Source organism: Haliotis asinina, chromosome 1 (genome assembly GCF_037392515.1).
Source record: "Haliotis asinina isolate JCU_RB_2024 chromosome 1, JCU_Hal_asi_v2, whole genome shotgun sequence".
Taxonomy (NCBI): Eukaryota; Metazoa; Mollusca; class Gastropoda; order Lepetellida; family Haliotidae; genus Haliotis; species Haliotis asinina.
Window position 1 is genome coordinate 14767441 of NC_090280.1, and position 22344 is coordinate 14789784.

Below are 22344 nucleotides of genomic sequence, written 5' to 3' on the forward strand. Positions count from 1 at the left end.
TGGAATTACCTTCCCTGTTTTGACTGTGTTGTTGAACGCTACACTCAACAATGTTCCGTGAAATCTACTTGCAGTTTAGCATACTTCAGCGTGGACCAGACAATCCCATGATTGTTATGTTGAGCTCAGGCCGTCGTGGAGGACACGTCATGAGGCATGAACAGGGGGAACGGGGGAAGATAAATCTGGTCAAATGGAATTTGAACCTGTTCACGTATAATTCACGTATACTACATTGTACACGGATGTGACTGGTGGTAATAGTTGTCCCGACTAATGCATGGCGCGGTTTGGAATGGATTCTAAAAATTGATTCTGAGCTGACTAGATATTGTCTTGTTCCCTTGCAAACAGTTCCAGGCAGGGTATCAAAAAGTACCATATTTTAGGTCTTTTGGTGTGACATAGATGAGAGGGGTCTAACCACTGATATTCCGTTATTTGGATAGACGCTCTAGTCAACATACCACGGTACTTACTAATGGCATGAATTACTAAAATCGGAATGATTTTTTCATGATGAAAATATTGAAACTTTTTATGAAGTGTGTATGTTGTTTAACATGGCACCCAGAAATATTCAAGCATCATGATAAAGATATGATATGACAAGATATGACATGACAACCTGTATCAACAAAGCTGACGAAACTGAAGATAGGCAAGTTTGGGTAACCCGTTCTTTGATGAACCGTTTGTAAAGTTCTGATAACAGGGGTCATTTTCTCATGGTCTCCAGTCGTGAATATCTCACAAAAGGATGTACAGTGTGATAGGCTGCAGTGAGTCTACAAAAGGTGTACACGATTGTCGCACCTTTTATACTGTAAAACATTCTTACAACAGTCGTAGCGCTACGAGAGCTTTATGAAATGTGGCCCTGAAGCATGGAAGTAATAGAAACTATTTTCAATGATATTGTTTTAAACATGACTGTGTTGATTAATATAATCGCTTTATTGTACTTTAGTTTCTTGTTATTTGACATGACACTGTTGTGGGCATGTCGTTGCTTGGCAACAAAGTTGTCTGCTGTAATTGCATGCATGTGCACTTTGAACCTGTCGGACCAGTGGCGTCATTATGGGTGAGTGAGTGATGTACTACATTTTGGAGCATCGTTAATCTTGTGCATGACTGCATTTACAGGTAGTAATATACAAACACTAAAGCGTTGATTGATTTGTTTACCCCCGGCTACATGCGAATCGCCAAATCAAGAGAAGTACAGTCGATCACATTGTGTCGAAGGGTTCGACGTATATACTTCGAGTTATCCAGTGTTCGATCGGGATCAGGTGTCCAGGCACTCCGACCTGGTTGCCACATGTCCTCGTATCCCAGTTACGTGGATTGAGGCTCATGCTGTTGTTCAGTGGATTGTCAGGTCCAGATTATTCACAAACCGCCATACAGCTGGAATATTGGGTGCGGCGTAAAAGGAAACTCGCTCACGCCAGTGTTGGACATAAACCGCTAAATGGTGACAAAAGAATGTATTTACTTCGGTACAACCATAAGTTCGATACGGCAGTGTTGGACTGTTTAGCACTGGATGAAACTCATGGAGATTCAACTGTTTCATGACCAAAAAGTGTTATCAAACCGGCTTAACGCCTGTAACGACTGCATACTTTATACAGATTGATATGCACAGTGTCTCTCATCCGGGGTCTTTACTCAAAGAGGGAGACTATTCTAAACAGTGATGTCACTCTGCGCATACAATCTGCGCATATAACCTCAGCCTGTCTTTATATCATCAGTGCACACAACCAATCCACCCCATAACCACTGAGTGTTGTGTCTGTTGTCACACTTCTCCAGCTATGAAGAGGACATCCCTGCACCTGTTGATCTTGATCTGCCTGGCAGCCTTAGGTAAATCTTCTATTTACTCATAGAAAACATAATACTGATTGTGTTCGTGTTTTTCGCATTATAGTTTTGTGACAATAAGACAACCACTTCTTTTCACACAGAAGGGCAACGGGTATAGGTGCTTAAATTGGATACATTTGACCCATAGATTGTAACCCCAAACGTTTTTTCAGTTCTTCCCAGTAGTTTTTATTTTGTTAATACCCACAGTATTTATTCGTTGGTACTGGACATGAAATATTTACCGATGTATGTATGTTTCACAATTGTTTTCTCTTTGCTTGTAATCCAAAAATAACTTTGGTTGTTTGGGGAATCAAAGTAGCAAATCGATTTAGATTTTGACCTTTCATAGTTTCAGTATTTTTGGGTTTAATCCGCAAACGAGCTGATTTTCTTGTGCAAATACCACAGCGGCCGAGTACATTGCGTTTGATTCCACACACAATGCGCATACGTGGCGCTCGAGAATATTACCACTAGGAGCGGCGCTCGAGAATATTACCACTAGGAGTGGCGCTCGAGAATATTACCACACATCATCATCATCATCATCATCATCATCATCATCAACATCATCATCATCATCATCATCATCATCATCATCATCTCCGCATATCGTTTGAACTAATAGTTACAAGATATATTCCAAGAAAATAGTCTGTCTTTATGGCTGAAGAAACAGTGAAATATTTGGCGAAAGCTATATATCGACACCATTCTTGACAATAATACATAGCCGGAGCCTGTCCGTCTATCAGTGGGCATTCGAACACTACTTCATATGATCATCAGCCCCTTTGTGCAGAGCGTCCACCATCTGCCTGCCATACGTTTTAAAAAGTTAATTAGGCCGTGAATATTGCAAGCCCGATCAAACATTTTCACCTTATCTCGGAGGTTCTGAGACGTGGACGCCTTACGGTGCTCCACACAAAGGTGAAAATTGTTGTGCAGCCTTGTGGATATTTTATGTCCACTGAATCCGAACATAGACCTCCATTACGACCAATGGACATTTTTCCTTTTCTGTTTCATTTATCGGTAAAACTTGTAGAAGTGGAATGTCGCACGGTTACTCATGGCAATCATGTGACCTGAAATTTTAAGCCAGCAATTCCACTGTTTGATATAGCTGAGACATAAACATAATGAACAATAATACAGATGGAATGAAATATTTACACCATATTTATCTACCGGTTGGTGGTAGCTGTCGCATGTTTAGAAAAATAGACTTTTGTGGTTTATTAATCTCCTTTCTGCAACAGTTGGCGACAAGAAAACTGGCTGATAAATTCTAATACTGTCTCCCTCATATTGCAGTCTGTCCGCGTTGTCGGGGTGGAAAGCTCATATGACGTTGGCTGATATTAACACACGGTGTTCGTACTGTAAATAATGTCACTTTGTCAAACCGGCAACCAGGAAGTGAAGAAACCCCTTTCTTTATTTGACAAATTGTGTATACAAATCGATACTGACTAGATAACCTAGGGACAAACCATTAAATATCAGGAACTTCTCTGTCCTCCACATTTGGGCCCATCAGTTGTGAAGCTCATGTCATGTCGCCAGAGATACAGCGGAATATTATTCCACATCTGAGTCGCCAAAATTCTTTTCGTATTACCAGAGACGATTGCATGGTTAGTTAGGCAAACAATGCGCAAGAGTGAGTGAGTTTAGTTTTAGGGGGCACTCCGAAATATTCTAGCTATATGGTGTCGGTCAGTAAATAATCAAGTCTGGACGAGAGAACGCAATGACCAACAACATGAAGCTTCGATATGCACAACTGGAAACCGAAGACATGTGTGTACCGTTTAAGCATAGTCGCCTTTTGTGGCAAGCATGCATTGCTGAAGACTTATCCTACGATGGATCTTCACTGGTCCAGTACGCAAGAGAGAGAAGAATTATTCCTTTCGTTTGTTCCAGGTGTGGTGTCTGTCCAGTCGCCTTGCCCAAGTAAGTACAGATTCATTTGTGGTGACGCAGAGAGGGACTTGCGTTTAACGCCATTATGAGTGAACGAGTGGGTGCATTGAGTTTAACATCGCTTTGAGGGAATGAGTGGGTACATTGTGTTTAACATCGCTTTGAGGGAATGAGTGGGTGCATTGTGTTTAACATCGCTTTGAGGGAATGAGTGGGTACATTGTGTTTAACATCGCTTTGAGGGAATGAGTGGGTGCATTGTGTTTAACATCGCTTTGAGGGAATGAGTGGACGATTTCGAACGTTGCTTCGAGTGAATGAGTTTGTGCGTTGAGTTTAACATCGCTTTGAGTTTAACATGAAGGTTCGATATGCGCAACTGGAAACCGATGACATGTATCAACGAAGTCAGCGACCTCGACCACCCGATCCGTTAATCGCTTTTAAGACAAGCATAGTCGCCTTTTGTGGCAAGCATGCATTGCTTAAGACCTATCCTATCCTAGACCTTCACTGGTCCAGTACGCAGGAGAAAAACTTTTCCTTTCGTTTGTTCCAGGTGTGGTGTCTGTCCTGTCGCCTTGTTCAGGTAAACAGAGATACATATTAATATCTCTGTGAGTGAATGAGTGGGTGCATTGAGTTTAACATCACTTCGAGGGAATGAGTGGGTGATTTGAGTTTAACATCGCTTTGAGTGAATGAGTGAGTGCGTTGAGTTTAACACCGCTTTGAGTGAATAAGTATAAAATGGTCTCTTGACTAAGCTGAATAAGCTCAAGAGACCAGTCTCTCCTTGAAATACCACAAACTAGAACTAAGTCATATGGTGACGGCTCGTTCTCTAGAGCACGACCCTTCCTCTGGAACAATTTACCATCCATCCTTAGAACCATCACATTTTAAAAAGTTGTCTCAAGACGCACCTATTCACCTCTGCACATGGATAAAGTGGACTCAGATAGCGCTTTTGAGTAAATGTAGGGTAGACATGTGTCACTTGGGTTAAACCTGAAAGCACAAACCTATTGCTGGTAAACTGAGATAATGTAATCGGAGTGAACCCGGACTTAAACACACAGTCATACTTTTCCGGCGTGCAAAGGGACGCAACTCTACACAACTAATTGACGACTGGGTCACCCATGCTACTTCAGACAGAACAAATGCATGTTCATTGTTTCCACCTTGCTACATTTGACCACATAGTACGTCCGAGTCTAAGAACCCACAATGAAGCGCCTGAAAAATCGCAGCCCAATGCTTTTGATAAATTGATTCTGATTGTTTTGCTCAGCCTCAACTATTAATAAACCATTGCGATATAGCTGGAGCATTACTCAGTCTCTGACGGGTAACTCAGTGTAGACTTGTTATTTCCACAGACCCAGACCAGAACGTACGTCTGTTTAACGATGGCGGACCGGCTGGTATTGGGTTTCTAGAGGTGAAGGACCCCGCCAATGGTTCGTGGGGGCTAGTCTGCTCTGACAACTTTGATGTGGCGGCAGCAAGGATCGTGTGCAGGATGCTGTGTTTCAAGTAAGTATTGCCATCCTGGAGGACACTGTCTCCCTCGCCGTACCCTTGTATGATAGTTATTATGGGGATGAACCGTGCTCAACTCGTATTGGATGACCATGTGTTTCGCTTAAGCTTTGTGTCCTCTCCTCACGCCATTCACGAAAGTCGGAGTTCGACATATCCCACTGTTCGTTAGACACACGCTCTCTCTTCGCCTGTAGGAATAAAATGTTCTTGCGTTTTCAATGCCGGTCTTTTTGCGGTGTTTTCCTTCGTTAACGCGAATACGCTCACAACATAGTTTTGTGGTTCTCATATAAGATAAAAAGAACAGAGTTTATGTAAGCACATGGCGTAGATGTGTTCAGTCATGAGCCTGGCTATACAAGTGTAGATGAAAAAGTACGTAGACTAACTGTGTTCTCGATGTCGACTGTTTCATTTTGAAGGAATCTTTGCCAAAGTCATATCTAAAACTTTAAATATGTGGATGTGAGTGAGTGAGTTAATATTTATCGTCACATCGGTAGCGATATCGTGACGAGAACAAGTAGTAATGACATTGTAGAATGAATGAATATAGGAATGTAAAACCCCGTTGACGAAGAACAGTACAGCCACTAGTATGTATCACAGATATCCATTTAAGACTAGTAATTAAATCTAAAACAGTTTAACTATAGAGGACAATGCAATATAAACACGGGCTATGGATTGCCAACAACTGAAGGTAGATCACCACACTAGAAACCATGGGGACTTACAGTACTTTTGCGACCTGAATGGACCCTAGCTGGATTTACACCATCCCCTCAGTCGTTAGCAATTTAGGCACATCTAGCCATACATTGAAAAGGACATATATACTACGATTAAGTTAGTGGAGAGTTTGAAGTTACTTTGAATGTTTGTGGACTCATATACCCTCTCAGGAGAACAGTCTCACGGTACTTTAATCCCCCTCAAGGATACAGCCACTAACAATCTTAGTTATCAATTTAAACCCCCAATCATAAAATATTTTTCAATTTACAAGTCTGTTAACAAATCTAATTCTTTTAAAAATGCAAGAATTAAACGACAACTTATGTTACTAAAAAGATCCTCCATAGTTCGTGATTTGAAATATCTCTAGACCGTGATTATTTCATCACAAGGGATGCAGAACGGAGTATCCCCACCTTCCAATAGGTATTCATGATGACCTCTTCAAATCTGGACTGACAACCCAAGTAGGTTTAACGAATATAAGGTCTTATTGCATGTAATGTATTAATGCCCACTTGGGTGTCTCACTTCTTCTGCCTGAGATCACGGATATAAGATCTAATGGTGACTTTATCATCAGTGTATGGAATAAGCAGTGGTATCAAAGGTTTGTTGAGTGCTGCCTTCCAAGATCGGCCATTGTGTTCCCAGAAATCCATCCGTTCCCGGGTAACCAACAAAAGACGATGTCGTATTGGCCAGAAGCAAGATCATTATGCAATGCAATGATTTCAATTAAAAGTGGGTGTTTGCAAGAAATATTTTTAATAGCCTGAATAGATTATATGCTGTTCATGTTTAGGGTGTCTTTGAATATATTTAAGAGCCGTTAATATGGCGTTAGCTTCAGCTGTAAAAACAGAACTGCTAATCGTGAAGATGCTGTTCTGGATCCAATGACAGTGGCACAGGCTACTGCGCCACTGTCCTTGGACCCATCTGTAAATAAGGATTTATATGCATTATATCTCGTACATAATTGATGAAATTCTTGTTTATATTGTAGTTCATTAGTTTCTGACCTTTCACATGTGGTTAATGGTTCATGAGCCTTGACGTACAGGCTGTCAACAGATGAAGTTCGAAAGGAGCCAGGACAAAGTCTTAGACCTTGATGACGGACAGAATCTAATAGTTTTAGGTTGCATTTGCAGGCTCCACCATATGCAACTGAGCTATAATCAAGCTTCGAACGGACAATTGATCTATATAAATGTAGAAGGGTAGCTTGATCACCTCCCCACTTTGAGTTAAACACGACCTTCAATAATGCCTTCAGGCATTTAGTTTTTAGGGATTTGATGTGCGGATGAAAAGTTAAATGTGAGTCGAAAATCAGACCTAAGGACTTGGCCTCCTTAACAACTTTGGTTGGAGTGCCATTTAAAAACAATTCTGGGTCCTTATGTGGTTTATATTTATGGCAGAAATGTATACAATTGGTTTTTGATTTAGAAAATTCAAAGCCGTTTTCAAGACACCAATCATTTAGTTTGTTTAAACACAGTTGCAATTGCCCTTCAGTAGTATGCACGAGAAGAAATATTAAAATCATCCACGAAAAGTGAACCATTAACTTAATCATTTAAAACTTTATCTAAACTATTGATGTTAATACTGAATAAAGTGACAGGCAAAATACTGCCTTGTGGGACACCCTGATCCTGATGATAATGATCAGATAGGGTAGAACCCATGCGGACTTGAAACTGCGTCAGCTAAAAACTGTGATATAAACTGAGGCATACGGACTCCTAAATCAAAGTCATATAAATCTTTTAGGATGCCGTGCTTCCAGGTGGTATCATAAGCCTTTTCTTAATCGAAAAAGATCGACACTGCATAGTGCTTGCTGATAAAGGCATTCTTAACAAATGACTCCAGTCGAACTAAATGGTCAACGTACAGTGAATTTTACGAAAACCACATTGGATATTTGTGATTAAATTATTAGATACCAAGTTAATCTGTTATTGATCATGCGTTCCATGGTTTTGCAAACACAGCTAGTCAAAGAAATGGGCCTATAATTTGCTGCATCGGTATGGTCAGGTCCAGGTTTGGGAATGGGTATAACTATGGCATCACGCCAGGATGAAGGAAATTTAGCAGATGTCCAAATTTCATCGAAAATATTTAGTAGTGTCTCTAAACAAGATTCCGGTAAGTGTTTTAGGAGTTGATAATGTATACCATCGGTTCCTGTAGCAGTGTTATGGGATTGTTCAAGGGAAGTAGGAAGATCATGTTTAGAAAAGATTTCGTTATAAAAAGATTTCGTTATAATCTTCCCCGTTATCTGAATGAAAATTGAAAATCTTCTTCTCCTCCTGTTTTTGGTATGTTTGAAATTCAGGAATATAGTTAGCTGAAGAAGAATGGTTCGCAAGTGTTTCACCCAGTTTATTTGCAATGTCAAATGTTTCAGTCAGCAATTGATCTCCTGATTTGAGATTGTGTATGTTTGATTTGCTACCCTTACCTTTCATTTGGATCATGTTCCATACCTTTGACATTGGCGTTCATGTCTGGTCCGCAGCCAATTTCTTGGCTTCAGAGAACGAAATGTTGTTGTATATTTGATTTTTATAATCTTAGTTTCTTTCTCAAGCATTAGACATTGCTTAGAGTAAGATATATGCTCACCACTGCAGTTTGCACATTTTATGGCATTTGTGCAATCGGTGTTCTCATGATTTCCACTGGAGCGTGAACAAAGTGTGGAGTTGTTACAAGAACTTGCCCCATGACCAAAATGTTGACATTTGAAACAGTGGATTCGGCATATATGTATCCACACCGATGTTAAGATATCCAGCTTTGATAGATTTGGGTAGTTTTGAAAGTGCAAAGGTAAACCGATAGGTGTTAGTAGGGATAACTCTGTCAGTTATCTTTTCTGGTGAAACGTGTCACGGATGTCACCCCTTGAGTTTTGAGTTCTGCCACAATCTCCTCTTCTGACATGTCAGACAAACATTTCGAACGATCTCGAGCAATGCCTCGACACGAATTTAATGACTTGTGGACAGATACAACAATCTCAGTATCAGCAAAATGGTTTGCTTTGAGCAAATGTAGAGACCGCTTAGTACATTCAATGGAAAAGATCCAAAAGGTAGACGAGTGATATTTTGCACAGTACCACATATTCCTTCCACCGCTTTAGACACAACAAAAGGGTTTATCTGAAGTGGGAGACCGTTGTCACCTTCCACAACCAGAAATCGTTGCCATGACTCTACATTTAAAACTTTCATCATCTGAAGACGAAATATTGTTTGTATCATTATGCTGTCATTTAGTTGTGTACCGAGAACCAGTGATTTGTGGGGAAGCCATGTTGAAAGATAAAACATTCGACATCCCTGCTAACCACCCGCCATCGAGTGTCAACAAGGACAGTGCTGTAGTGGAACCCAACGACAAACACTAGGGCTACAAGGATTTTATACTCAAGCAATATCAACACAGGTAGCAAATATTGCCAAACAGAATAAAAGCCAGGTTGGTTTGGCCCCTACATTTATTTGATGACAATTTGAACCTGGAGGTCAATAGTGCCAGATTGGTCCATGAGCTATCGCCTTCTGGACTATAGGAAATAGATAGTGTATATATTTGACATAGAAATTGCCAATACCCAATAATACTTGAAATGTGGAAAATACAGTCACCATGCATAGGCCTTGGCGTGACCAGCCGATTGATAGAATCGGGTTGATTCTAGTACCCGTCTAGGTGAAGTAGGGGCCAAAGTGGTGTGTTGAGCAAAAGGAACACGGTAGAAGGCCCCTACTGCCCTTAGCCACCAGACTACCGTCCTCCACCGACACGGGACGCAGCCCTCGGCAAATAGGTTGTCCAATTCCGTCGTTCCTTGCGACCAGCAATGGGGTGCTATGGACCTAGTTGACCTGGGTCGACACGGGGGTTAGAACAGCTCTTAGCGGTACCCAGCACCCACCACGACGAGTGTCGCTCATCACCGGTGCCACATCTGGGTAAAGTGTTTAACGAGATTTTGGCCATCACATCACATTGGGGTATAATATTTCTAACAAAACTGCAAAACGATCTGTCATTTGGATAAAATGGTATGCCCTCAGTGTATACCACATAAAGCATGTTCAGTAGTTATTAACAGTCCCAGATTTGGACTGTTTAATTCATAATTAGTCGTGGGCTGTTTTAGGACACCTCCGTTTCAGTCTTCCAAAACCACTGTGTAAAGAATATTAAGCTAGTACTGTTTGTGATGCATTTATTGTAGATTTTGAGGTTTTTAATGTACTGCGATAAAAGTTCAAACAAAATCTGGATTGTCAGGCTGGAACATAGCAAAACCAAAGTTCTTGAGCTTGACAGATGTCGAAAAATAAAACATAAAAATAATTGGATTTGTATCGTTTTCTTGGTGATTCTACACATCTTTGATCGCCCATCAAAGATGTGGTGGGATTCCAATCAATATGATGACTGTCTTAGGAAGGAAGCCTTCTAGGAAGGTGTACTAGACGTACTGAATAAGAAGTGACAAATCTACGTAATATCCCCGTTCAATATTGTGTCGGATTCGCGATATTGCTGTGATGGAGCAAAGTGTGACGAGTATCACTACCTAACTATCACACTGGTTGACTAGTATCGCTACATAACTATCACACTGGTTGACGAGTATCGCTACAAAACTATCACACTGGTTGACGATTATCGCTACATAACTATCACACTGGGTGACGAGTATTGCTTCATAACGATCACACTGGTTGACAATTATCGCTACACAACTATCGCACTGATTGCAGTGAGACATATGCCACTCCGTTGATGTTACAAAACCGAACGCTGCCGCAAGGGCTTAGAGTAAGTTACGGACCGTTCTGTCACGGAGGAGAGTCGAGCCTGACTGACTGCCAGCCCTCCAACGTCGATGGCTGCACTGACGCTGTGTACATGACGTGTCTTGAAGTCAACCCCTGTTACCCTGAACACTGTGTGTCTGAATGTGAGTATATAAACTACTTTAACCTTGGACAATGTGTGTCAGCAATTTCGCGTCATTTTTTGTGACAACAATCAATCTACCTCAGTCATTTCATGGAATTATAACTGACTGAAGTATATTGATTGTTGTTACACAAAATAAAATTCATGAAATTCATGAATTCATGAAATATCACTGAATGACTTAATACATGTGGATCGCAGTTTCAATATCACTTATGTTCACTAGCAGATAAGACTAGCAGTGGCACCGACAGTTGCACTCCAGCTTGGCTTTGAAGCATTTACACCTATTTGACACATGCTTTTTCCAGAGCAGCCACACCTCACGAACCACTGTCCACCATATATCGATGAAATAAAATTTCATGAAATCACTGAAGTATATTGATTGTTGTTACACAAAATAACGCGAAATAGCTGGCCCTCACAGCCATTTCACGAAATGACTAAAATGTTTAGTCATTTCATAATCTGACTGTAAGATATGCATCATGTCACCTTCAACACAGTGTTTCAGTGAGAGTATATGTACCCTGTCACCCAAAGCGCTGTGTCACCTTGAACACTGTGTGTTTCAACACGAGTATGCGTAACCTGTCACCTTGAGCACTGTGTGTCAGCACGCGAGCATATGCACCCTGTAATCCTGAGCACTGTGTCTGAAAGTGAGTTTATATAACCTGTCACCTTGAACACTGTATTTCAACACGAGTATACGTAACCTGTCACCCTGATCACTGTGTGTCTGCATGCGAGTATGTACACCCTGTAATCCCGAGCACTATGTCTGAAAGTGAGTTTATATAACCTGTCACCCGGAACACTGTATGTCAACACGAGTATACGTAACCTGTCACCCTGAGCACTGTGTGTCTGCATGCGAGTATATACACCCTGTAATCCCGAGCACTGTGTCTGAAAGTGAGTTTATATAACCTGTCACCTTGAACACTGTGTGTTTCAACACGCGTATACGTAACCTGCCACCCTGAGCACTGTGTGTCTGCACGCGAGTATATACACCCTGTAATCCTGAGCACGGTGTCTGAAAGTGAGTTTATATAACCTGTCACCTGGAACACTGTGTGTTTCAACACGGGTATACGTAACCTGTCACCCTGAGCACCGTGCGTCTGCACGCGAGTATATACACCCTGTCACCCTGATAACTGTGTGTCTGCACGCGAGTATATACACCCTGTCATCCTGAGCACTGTGTCTGAACGTGAGTATAATAAGAATAAACTGAAACTTACAGAACCTGTTTGATTGTAATGCCAGTCGACCAGATATACAAATGTAACTGTCACACTGCCATTGTTGGTGATATGTGTATTTCTCTTTTTTAACTCTTGAAGAAGTAAAGTGTGTTTTAGTGAGATATTGTTTCCACAGCTGATGCCCCGGACATCTCGTGCAACAACACGCACATGAGAGTGGATTTCAGGAAGGTGAACGACAAGGATCTCACACCAGCCCACATCTCTTCGATGGCTCATAACTGCTCCATCAACACCTTCAATTACGACCGTGGGTCTGGAGATGAAGTTGTGTCGGCTGTCATTGCTTTAGATGCATGTGGTGTCAAGACGTCGGTAGGCGAATCCAGTCTCTCAATTTACTTTGCTGATACAGTTTATCCCAAATGATAAATATTGAGTTGGACGTTTAAAATGTGCACTGACTGCGCTACAATAAATCAGAAGATAACATACGCCAGAAAATACATTGTGGGTTTGACGATTTTGTGAGAGGTACTGTTAAAGGGATAGGTTTTCTACCAAGGTTTAGAACTTGCGAAATTAAGAAAGTTTAATACTGACATATGGAGAATTCGGCAGGAACTGCATGTCGGAAAGATCGGAAAATGGGACTCTTAACAGGAGCTGTTTCTTGGACCGAAGAGTTATGGTTGGGATGTATTCTGTCAGATCAGTGACATTAGTGAGACAGAGTGGCAAACTGTGCAGACACTTACAGACAATGCAGATGAGCTTAAAGTCAACACGAAATGTAAGATGGAGTCAGTGTAAGGATTTGAGAATAGGCGCTATATCTTTCCCTTCGTAAGAATAAATATGTCTAAAAGATATTCTTTGCTGAATAACGCTAAACAAAGGCCAAAATAATTTTGTAAAATCTACCGAAAGTTGTATATACTTTCAGGGAAATGAGACTCATCTGCTCTATGAGACCAAGCTGATTCACAGTCCAGTGAGTGACAGCGATGGTATAACGCGGAGAGGAGCGTATGTCGTGGATGCCATGTGCGCCTTCGAAAGAGAAGGTAGGCTTAACATTTCCGCAGAAATTGTCACTCAAGCAATTGAAATTGTTGGCAAGGGGGAGTTTCGTTTCAAGATGTACTTGTGGAAATCAGACGATTTCCTCGAGCGCTATAGCAGTCCAGTGAACCTCCACATTAACGACTACTTGAACGTCACTGTGGACCTTATCACTAGGAACCGCGATCTAACAGTGGTGGTGCCAAACTGCTGGGTGGTTCCAGAACCGGACAAGCCTCCTGGGCAGTCGGCTGATCTAATCAGGAACGGGTACGTCTTCTATTGGTTATTAGAACATATGAATTTGAAGGTATTCATTTGGGATTTCAGATTTTGCTGGAGCTTAATGTGATAGAGTGAGCAGCAGTATTTTGGATTGATGTATGACAGTTTGTACTGACTTGTGGTGGTTTGTGCATTAGCACGGTACAGGTATGGTTCCGGGTGTTCCTGCAAGTGCTGAATTCTACTGTAGAGTGATGGTGTGTTGCGGAGAGTATTGGAGTATGATGGTGCTAACTTATGTTTGCTGATATGTGCTCTTCTGTGCTTGAATGTGCTTGTATGTATAGGCGCTTTGTGGATTGTGCAGGAAAACGCTGGACTAAGTGTGTGTATGCTTGAGTGTACCTTAGTGTGTAAGTTGTATGTTGGCGTATGCTGGTGTGAGCTGGAGTTATCTAGTGTAAGCTTGTGTTTGCTGGTATCTGCTTGTGTACTGGTGCTTGTATGTATAGGCGCTTTCTGGATTGTGCAGGAAAACGCTGAACTAAGTGCGTGTATGTTTGAGTGTGCCTTAGTGTGTATGTTGTATGTTGGTGTATGCTGGTGTGAGCTGGGGTTATCTAGTGTAAGCTGGTGTTTGCTGGTGTCTGCTTGTGTGCTGGTGTGAGCTGGTGTAAGCTGGTGTAAGCTGGTGTAAGCTGTTGTGTGCTGGTGTTTGTTGGTGTGAGCTGGAGATTGCTGAAGTTTGTTGGTCTGTGCTGGTTTGAGCTGGAGCTAGCCGCAGCTGGTGTAAGATGGTGTGAACTGGTGTAAGGTGGGGTGAGCTGATGCGTGCTGGTGTGATCTGGTGTGTACTTGTGTGTGCCGGTGTGATCTGGAGCGTGCTGGTGTAAGCTTGTGTGTGGTGAAGGGTAGTTAGTGTGAACTGGGGGTAACTGGAGTTACCTGGGAGTGCTCGATTATGCAGGTATGTGCCGGAAAAACAAGCGTCGATTATGATTTTTTACGTAGTGACATCATAGTACTTCCAAGCGGTGTGGCAGAGTCACGTCTTATACCTGTGAAAATCGCAGGTCCACTGTATAGACACGGCACGTCGATGTTGTAAAACAAAAGTTTGTGCACTTCCAGATTCGTGATGACTTGGGGGTAGAATTATTCCTCAGCCACCCATGCTTGTATTTAGAAACGACTAACCGGATCGATTTAAAATTTTGAAACAAATATTTGCAAAACTATGGCGCTATTTATTTTCCGGAAGGAGCACCATTAGACACGCACAGAAGTGCTGTGATCCAGCTTTGTCCACAGATTGTCTCCACTCTTGTTCCAGGACAATTGAAGAGAAGACTTTGGTCGGGCACATCGTAAATCACACAAGGTTTGGATTCAAATACAGAGTCTTCCAGTTCGGGATCATCAACAAGGTAATATGCCGACATGTTGTTACCATTTACAAGTATGACACGTAATCAACTATATGAAAATCTATACGTTAATGTGGCATCAAGGGAACACAATATTTGTAAAGAAGATGCTGTCCCTTACACTTTGTGGTCCTTGCAATGTTCATGCTATATGGCGGCGCAGTGTATAAATAATCGACCCTGGGCCAGACAATCTTTCTGATCAAGAGGATGAGCATCGATCTTTGCAACTGGGCATGTGTAAACCCAGAGACTCTGACCACCCGATTGCCTGATAATGGTACGGAAAGGTGCAGTTTGTCCAAAATTATAGCTAATTTGTCGGTTACATTCTGAACGTGAACATTAGTGAACTGAATTAATATTCGTTGACATTATTGGACATTTGCCCAACACCATAGCTTTAATTGACATGACATGACAATGCAATGTTTAACAATGATATTCTTGCATCTGTTGTAGATAAGAATTTACTGCAAGGCGATTGCCTGTGACTGGCAGGAACGTATTCCTACCTGTCTGAACCGATATCACAACCGTAGGAAGAGGGAAACCCATGACATTCTCACCACGACTGTAGTCATAATAAACCCAGTTGACACTGTTGACAACTGTGAGTTGATATACATATATTTTTGTACTACAAACGTTACACTGGCGCCATTTTGATATTGAGCAGAGTTTGTACTATTCTTGTATTCACTGTGACGCAGTAATACAAAACACTATAGGTATTTGTGACGACGTCTCGAAAACTGCTTACTGGGCATACATAGTGTGACCGCCATATACATGATAAGACATGAAACATATATTTACTCTCTACAAAGTTTCGACACAGACGCAGGAGCCCAACTTAGTTACCATGTAGGTGTGTAAGTGATGGTTCAGGATGGTTGTTGTGTTAATGCTATGGTTAATCTGTGTTCCCGGCTCCCATGGCAGCCCCGTTTCCTTGGAACATCGTGCCCCGTGGAGTTTTGGCGATTTTGTTATCCAAGGCCAGGTTTTCTCACGGTCTACCACAGTATCAATGATGGGCCATTGGGACAACGGGTTGCCGAGTCCCGGAAGTTGAAATGTGTACTAGGACTCGGCCCGAAGTCCACTACAGATGAAATCACGTTTCCTCCCGACCTGTCGTGTTGTGATGACTTCCCTCACGTTTCTCACGGTTTGATCAGGGTTCTGACACGTCTGTGGCCTTTCTATCAGACTTTCTACGGATGAAACATTAAGTCCGGTGAACGTTGAAAAACATTTGTTCCTACGGTTTTAGAACAAGTCCTCCCAAGCAACAGCAGCCATTGTATCCTGACCACGTGCACGGAAATCAGACCGTAGTAGAACGCTGTAGACCGTCACACTCCTAGATGTGATAGAACGGGACAAATGGGCCACCAGCATCCTTGCATGTCGTGAGAACCGTGACAAACGGGCAGCAAGGGTTAAACAGTCGAGACAAAACGCCAAACAGACGTGGGCGAACGTTACAAAACCTGAAAGGACCGTGATATGCCGAGGAATACACATACCGCTTTGCTACGATCTATTACGTGCTGTCACGTCTTGTTGTCCCGTGCAGGTCGAAATGGACAATGTGCACCGTCGTGTTGACCATAGTACACGTAATGTTATACCCACGAATATCAGCAATGGCAATTATGACATTCTTTGAACAAAATGCTGTAGGGATGATATTTTAGGTAAGAAATGTGTGATATCAAAATCCAAAATGCAGGTCTGGCCTTTCATTTCAGAAATTTCTCGGAGAAGCCTTCAGCGAGATACAGTCCGAAGATTCCCGCCCCTAGGGAGCCGAGAAGGACGTTCTAAGCATCTTGTCATCAGCTGGGGAGTTCAGAACCTATGCCACCATCACGCCTAGCAGGAAACCCTCCTCCAGCTAGTGGTCTGGGCTGTCTACCCAGTGGCACACTGCTTGTATATATGTCAGTATTACTGGTGTATGCAGTTTTCATGTAGATGTGTCTTGTCTCTTTGATATAAACTGCACACAAGTTAGAGAGCATCCTTGCAAAAGTATGCCCAAAAAATGATCATAATTCCGAATTTTCTATCGTCAGTGTAAGGGAGGATTCATATAAGGATTTGAAAAAGCTGAAGCTTTAACCACCAAATCCTGTGTATAAAACAAATGTATAGTAATTGTATGAAATGTACAAAGACGATGAACACATGTCTCTCTGGTTCCGGGTGTGACGTTATTGATGATAATAATGTCGATAATATTTAAATAATTTCGATAATAAGTTTAGTAACTTTCCTGATTTCTCGTAGGGCAACGTGACACGCTGATATATCTGTATCATAATTTCTTGGTGACACGGTGATAATGATGGTCGGCGTTATTCTGAGATCAACATTGATCTTTCCTCAACCAAGACGTTGATTCAATCAGAACATAAATTCACGCTAAATAGAATTATTTATCGTTCAAACCGTTTCTGTCCAAAGTATGAAGTGTCATATGGAAAAGTGCACAATGTGTGTGTGGTGTCTGTGTGTGTGTGTGAGAGAGAGAGAGAGAGAGAGAGAGAGAGAGATAAATGGGGTTTTGAGTCTGCAGTGGTGTCTTATACAGAAAACGGCATCCAAATGCGAAGCAACTCCCCCCACACCTTTTTTTCACTCTGTCTCCTCTCTCATTCTCTCTCTGTATGTATCACCGGTAAGTCCCAGGATTTTCACGAACATCGTTGGAAGCCCACGCGTCTATCCCACTAAGCGGTAGAAGATAAAGAGTTAATTAAGTATTAACACCTGACCACCTCAGCTACTAATCGACAGGTAATAAAACAGCAACTTGCTACGAATAATACACAGCACTGTATCATACGTATTTCTAACAAAGAATTCATGAAAACAATAACCTGTTTTAATGGATTGAGCAGATTTGGCAAAACCACATTTAATTCTGATTAAACCATGACTGTTTTGTTTCAGTTCGTAGTCTAACCAACCCAGATAGTAGTTAGACTACGGCCGGGACTACTTTTTAAATGTCTGCTTTCATGTTGGAATCTGACAGCTTTGCGTCACATCGACGTTTGCCACTTATAGTCATCCAACCAAACGTAGGCGCAGATTGTTGCAATTGAAAATGTCTTATGAAACAATAGGAAAAAAACAGCAGTGCATAATTGTTCCATAAGACCTTTTTTCAACAATCTGCACCTACTTTTGGTTGGATGGTTGTAACTGGCAAACGCCGATGTAAAGTACAGATGTCAGATTCCAACATGAGAGCAAACATTTAAAACGTAGTACCAGTAGTAGTCTAATATCTGTGCTGTAACAAGACAGTCATGGGTTAATGGAACCATAAAAAGTAAAAGCAATGCATACTGCAGAATGTATTTTATTCACCGAACATACACAAACTTTCATTTTGTGACCGTAAGGTTGACAGAAATGTTGATGCCCTCGGTACTGGTCATTTGCAAAGCTCGGGATTTCTCGCAGGAACTTGATGACATGGTTGCCGTTTCACTTTTTCGCTTTCTTGGTTTCCCTTGCACTATCCTGCTCAGAGTCGCCTCTTGTTCAGTACAGATACGCTTGTAGTTGCAAATGGCGTTACTCCTGTGACCGGTTGTTTTTGCAATCAACTGCTCATCTACACCTGAGCGAAACAGCCGCGTCGCTCTCAACGAGTGATTTGTGTAGAAACCTGAGAAGACAAATGTTAACCCAATCAAAACAAGTCAGGAGGTGAATTGATGCAATATTTACATATGTCAATAAATGCTTTGTCATTCACATCTCACTAAATTAATGGCAAAGAAACATATGCTTCAAGGTAGAAATGTATGTTTTCATTGTGGTTTTTTGGACACTGTAAAGTTAATAATGGTAATATGTTGTGAGTAATGCAGTTTTTAGATAAAAGAATGTGAAACTCTTACCACTGAATCCGGCAGCAGCGCACAATCTGGATACAGTTTTACTCAGTGTGTGCTCTTTTACGGGCGACACTGAATACCATCGATCAGGCCTGGGTTTACTTAGTGGACGTAAGTATAAATCTGTAGGAGCATCAGTAGGGCGAAGACCACGGTACTTCCGGTACAGTTGGACGATGCACCTATGAGATACATCACTAGCATACGCAGTAACACTTTTGGGTGCAACATGGTAGTCCTTCAAACCACGATTACATTTACTGACCTTTTCATGGTAGCGTATGAATTCACCCTGGTCATTTTCTCCAATTTCAAGTTGTTCAACTGTCAAAGTTCTGTGTTCAACGCCACTGCGTAAAGCAAAGTTGAGGCCAATCAAATATAACATAGTATCAAGCAGTGTCTGAGGAGATGAATCGCCAAGAATACCTTTCTCCCACAGTACTTGCTCCTGATTCACAGTGATGACATCTGCCTGTCTTGGATGCATTCCAAGGCCCTCACTTTCATGACGTTGTCCAGTGTGTTTTTCAGTTCTGTGTAAACCGAGTCAGATAAGAACTGCACATTTCTTCCCAAATTCACCAACTTCATTTGAATAAGCAACACCAACTGTCGTAAAGTTTTGGGGGGATAGTTTTCACCGCTCTACTTTCTCACTTCCATGATAAATCTACACAGACAATAATTAAGTTCGTCATCATTAAGATCCTTTAGATCATGCAGAATCAAACTAAGTTGATGCCCTGATGCATCTCCATTTAGTATCCTTCCATTCCTCGAAATTCGCCAAGGTTCAAACAGACGACATTCTATAGACTTCTGAGTTTTCTTTGACAGTCTTCTTGCTCATTTCCGTAACTTCCCGATCAGATAAAGGTTCACTGAAATGTTTATTTGTAAATTTCCTCGCATATTGCCTTTCCATCTCTCGTGAAAGTTCATATATCATATCATCATTGCTCGAAGACATGATAAGAGATTCACTTGTCTGTGTCTTAAACAACTCACTCTCAATCTGTTGGGAAGCTACATACATGACATCATCCTCACTTGACGGCATGTCACGATGTTTATCAGCAGTCTGCAAATTCTCACCAACGCTGTCGTCGTTGTCGCTAATATCACTGTACAGAGTAGCATAATTTGTCGCAGAAACTGCATAAACACTTGAGCTCAAATACCTTTGTGAGCACGGAAAATCTTCTTCTTCAGACATTCTGAACACATTTGTGGCTGACACTGGCAATGGCGGTGAATGTGAAAGCATGTATCTTGATGAATGTTTGCGCATGCGGGAAAATTATTCACGAATACCTCCCGTTCGGGGCAAACAATAATTCAACCATTCGCCACTAACCGAGAATAACATATCAATTGCTACAATTACTCTGCGCATTCCGGGCCACATTACGTTGTCAAACAGCCCCTATCGTGTTCAGATATATCAGACGGCACGTGCTGTAAGTCACATGTGAAAGCACGTGCAACGCGAAATCTTCAAGGATCTGATGGGTGAAAATAAAACGTGAGAGCCCAGCAAAACAGCGCATTGAATTTATCATTGTTTTGATAACGTTTAATGTACATGTACACATTTAATTATGTGTCATGATTTAAGTCGGTTAGACCACTCGGACCTTGGCGTCTAATCGTTGAAGTTGTTAGTTAGTAGCGCCTCGTGATCTAACTAACAACTTCAACGATTAGACGCCAGGTCCTCGTGATCTAACCTATACAGAACACTATCAACTGATGATAACACCATTTCATGAAATAATCTAAATCCTCTAAAAAGATAATATTCATGTTTCAGTTATAGCCAATTAAAGCTTCTGATATCATTCGTGACACATTGCTCAATTAGGAGCGAATGGTTGACTTGTGAATTCGTCCTTCAGTTTAGTATTGGGTTGTGCCGTTGTAGCAGGGAGACTGCAACAAGATTGTACATGTAGATTATCCCTGGTTGCAGATAATTCGTCAAGTATCTTTTTATGCTTTACTATCTGAAAAATACTGTGACAAGTTATGACACATACCACGACAGTTTCCCTTACAGCATGCGATATGTCGTAAAGGGTGGGTGGCGGGGAATCTTTCGGTCACGTGACTATCACCTGTTCGAACGGGCACACCCTTCTTGCTTGTCAAATTACAGTTATTGAATGACTATTCAATGATGGTTGTATCAGTGGATGAAGTGCAGCAATGTACACCTGTCTACGCAACTTGGATTTGATGCCGGTAATCGATTTTTACGCGACAGAAGGGTTACTGAAGACCAGTTCTCACCTGAATCATCACAAGTTAAAGAATGACGGCCACAGTGCCGCGTCCGGGAAATACTCGAAAGGACAACTGTCCGGATAGGGTAATGTGGTACCATCCCCAATTCTGTCTTGCCAAAACATGTTAAAACGTGGGACTTATTGTTGCCGCACCTGTCGTTTGGTACTTGAAGGATTAAACAATGACTGTCGTCTCACCTATCTATGTCAACCTACAAAATGGTATAAGAATCGTATAAAACCGATATCAGCCGAGATATGAAAACTGGTGGTGGAAAGTATGCTTACCAAAACCAATTATCCAATTTTTATTTCACTGTAAAATAATTTAAGGTCTGCAGCAATTCCGTTCTTAATAAAATAACCACATCAGTGAAGTGAATCGACCAAATCCGTCCTTACCGCAATGTCATAAATCACATCCCCAATTTTCTTAGTTAAATCCTGGAATAAATCAAAATCCAGGATTGCCCAAAAACGTAACATCTGATATGAGGCGTAAATATAAACCACGGTGCAATCAATTCCATACGCTCATCAGACAACGATTGATTGTGAAGTTTCTGATGTGTCTCCTGGCAACGCACGGATTGTTCCCGCCATCTGTCCTTGTGTAGCGGAATAAACCTCTTACCTGTCAGACACCGTTCATGTATGGGCGGGAAAATCGTGCACGGTTGTGTTTGCTGAATGAATGTGAAATCGATGGGCGTAAATGAGCTATTGTAGATTTCATCTGGCCTACAGCCGTAACTGCCTTGTATCAGGTTCATGGGTCGTCCTCGTCGAAGCAACTATACGTCTTGCAAATGAGCTTATTAATTTGCTTTCTGGCAATTAATTATTTAACATTTGTCTTGAGATTTTGTTTTATATTTTCTATAGACTTATAGCTGATTTAATTCAGATATACAACTTAGGTCGTGGAATTTATCCATATTTCAGTTGAACCATTTGGAAGCACAAGAAACCTCAAAACAATGTATGTGTAAGGCCAATCGACGCCTATCAACTTTGATGTCGGGTTCGAATCTGATTCTTCCCGATCCTTAAAGTTGGGGCTATT

At 41.6% G+C, this 22344-nt stretch overlaps 1 protein-coding gene across 2 annotated transcripts; it reads left to right on the forward strand.

The window, feature by feature from the left end:
- Positions 1-821: 821 nt before the first annotated feature.
- Positions 822-17523, forward strand: LOC137287401 (uncharacterized). 2 transcript variants are annotated; one of them, XM_067819670.1, is made up of 10 exons: positions 822-1881; positions 3823-3852; positions 4382-4411; positions 5208-5364; positions 10923-11122; positions 12520-12719; positions 13291-13679; positions 14968-15061; positions 15524-15674; positions 16822-17523. In XM_067819670.1, coding segments are annotated over exons 1-10 (1305 nt in total). In that variant the 5' UTR covers positions 822-1829; the 3' UTR covers positions 16824-17523. The 2 variants fall into 2 exon arrangements, with proteins under 2 accessions (XP_067675771.1, XP_067675779.1); XM_067819678.1 differs by lacking the exon at positions 4382-4411 and having other exon boundaries at positions 1072-1881.
- The last annotated feature ends 4821 nt before the right edge of the window (positions 17524-22344 follow it).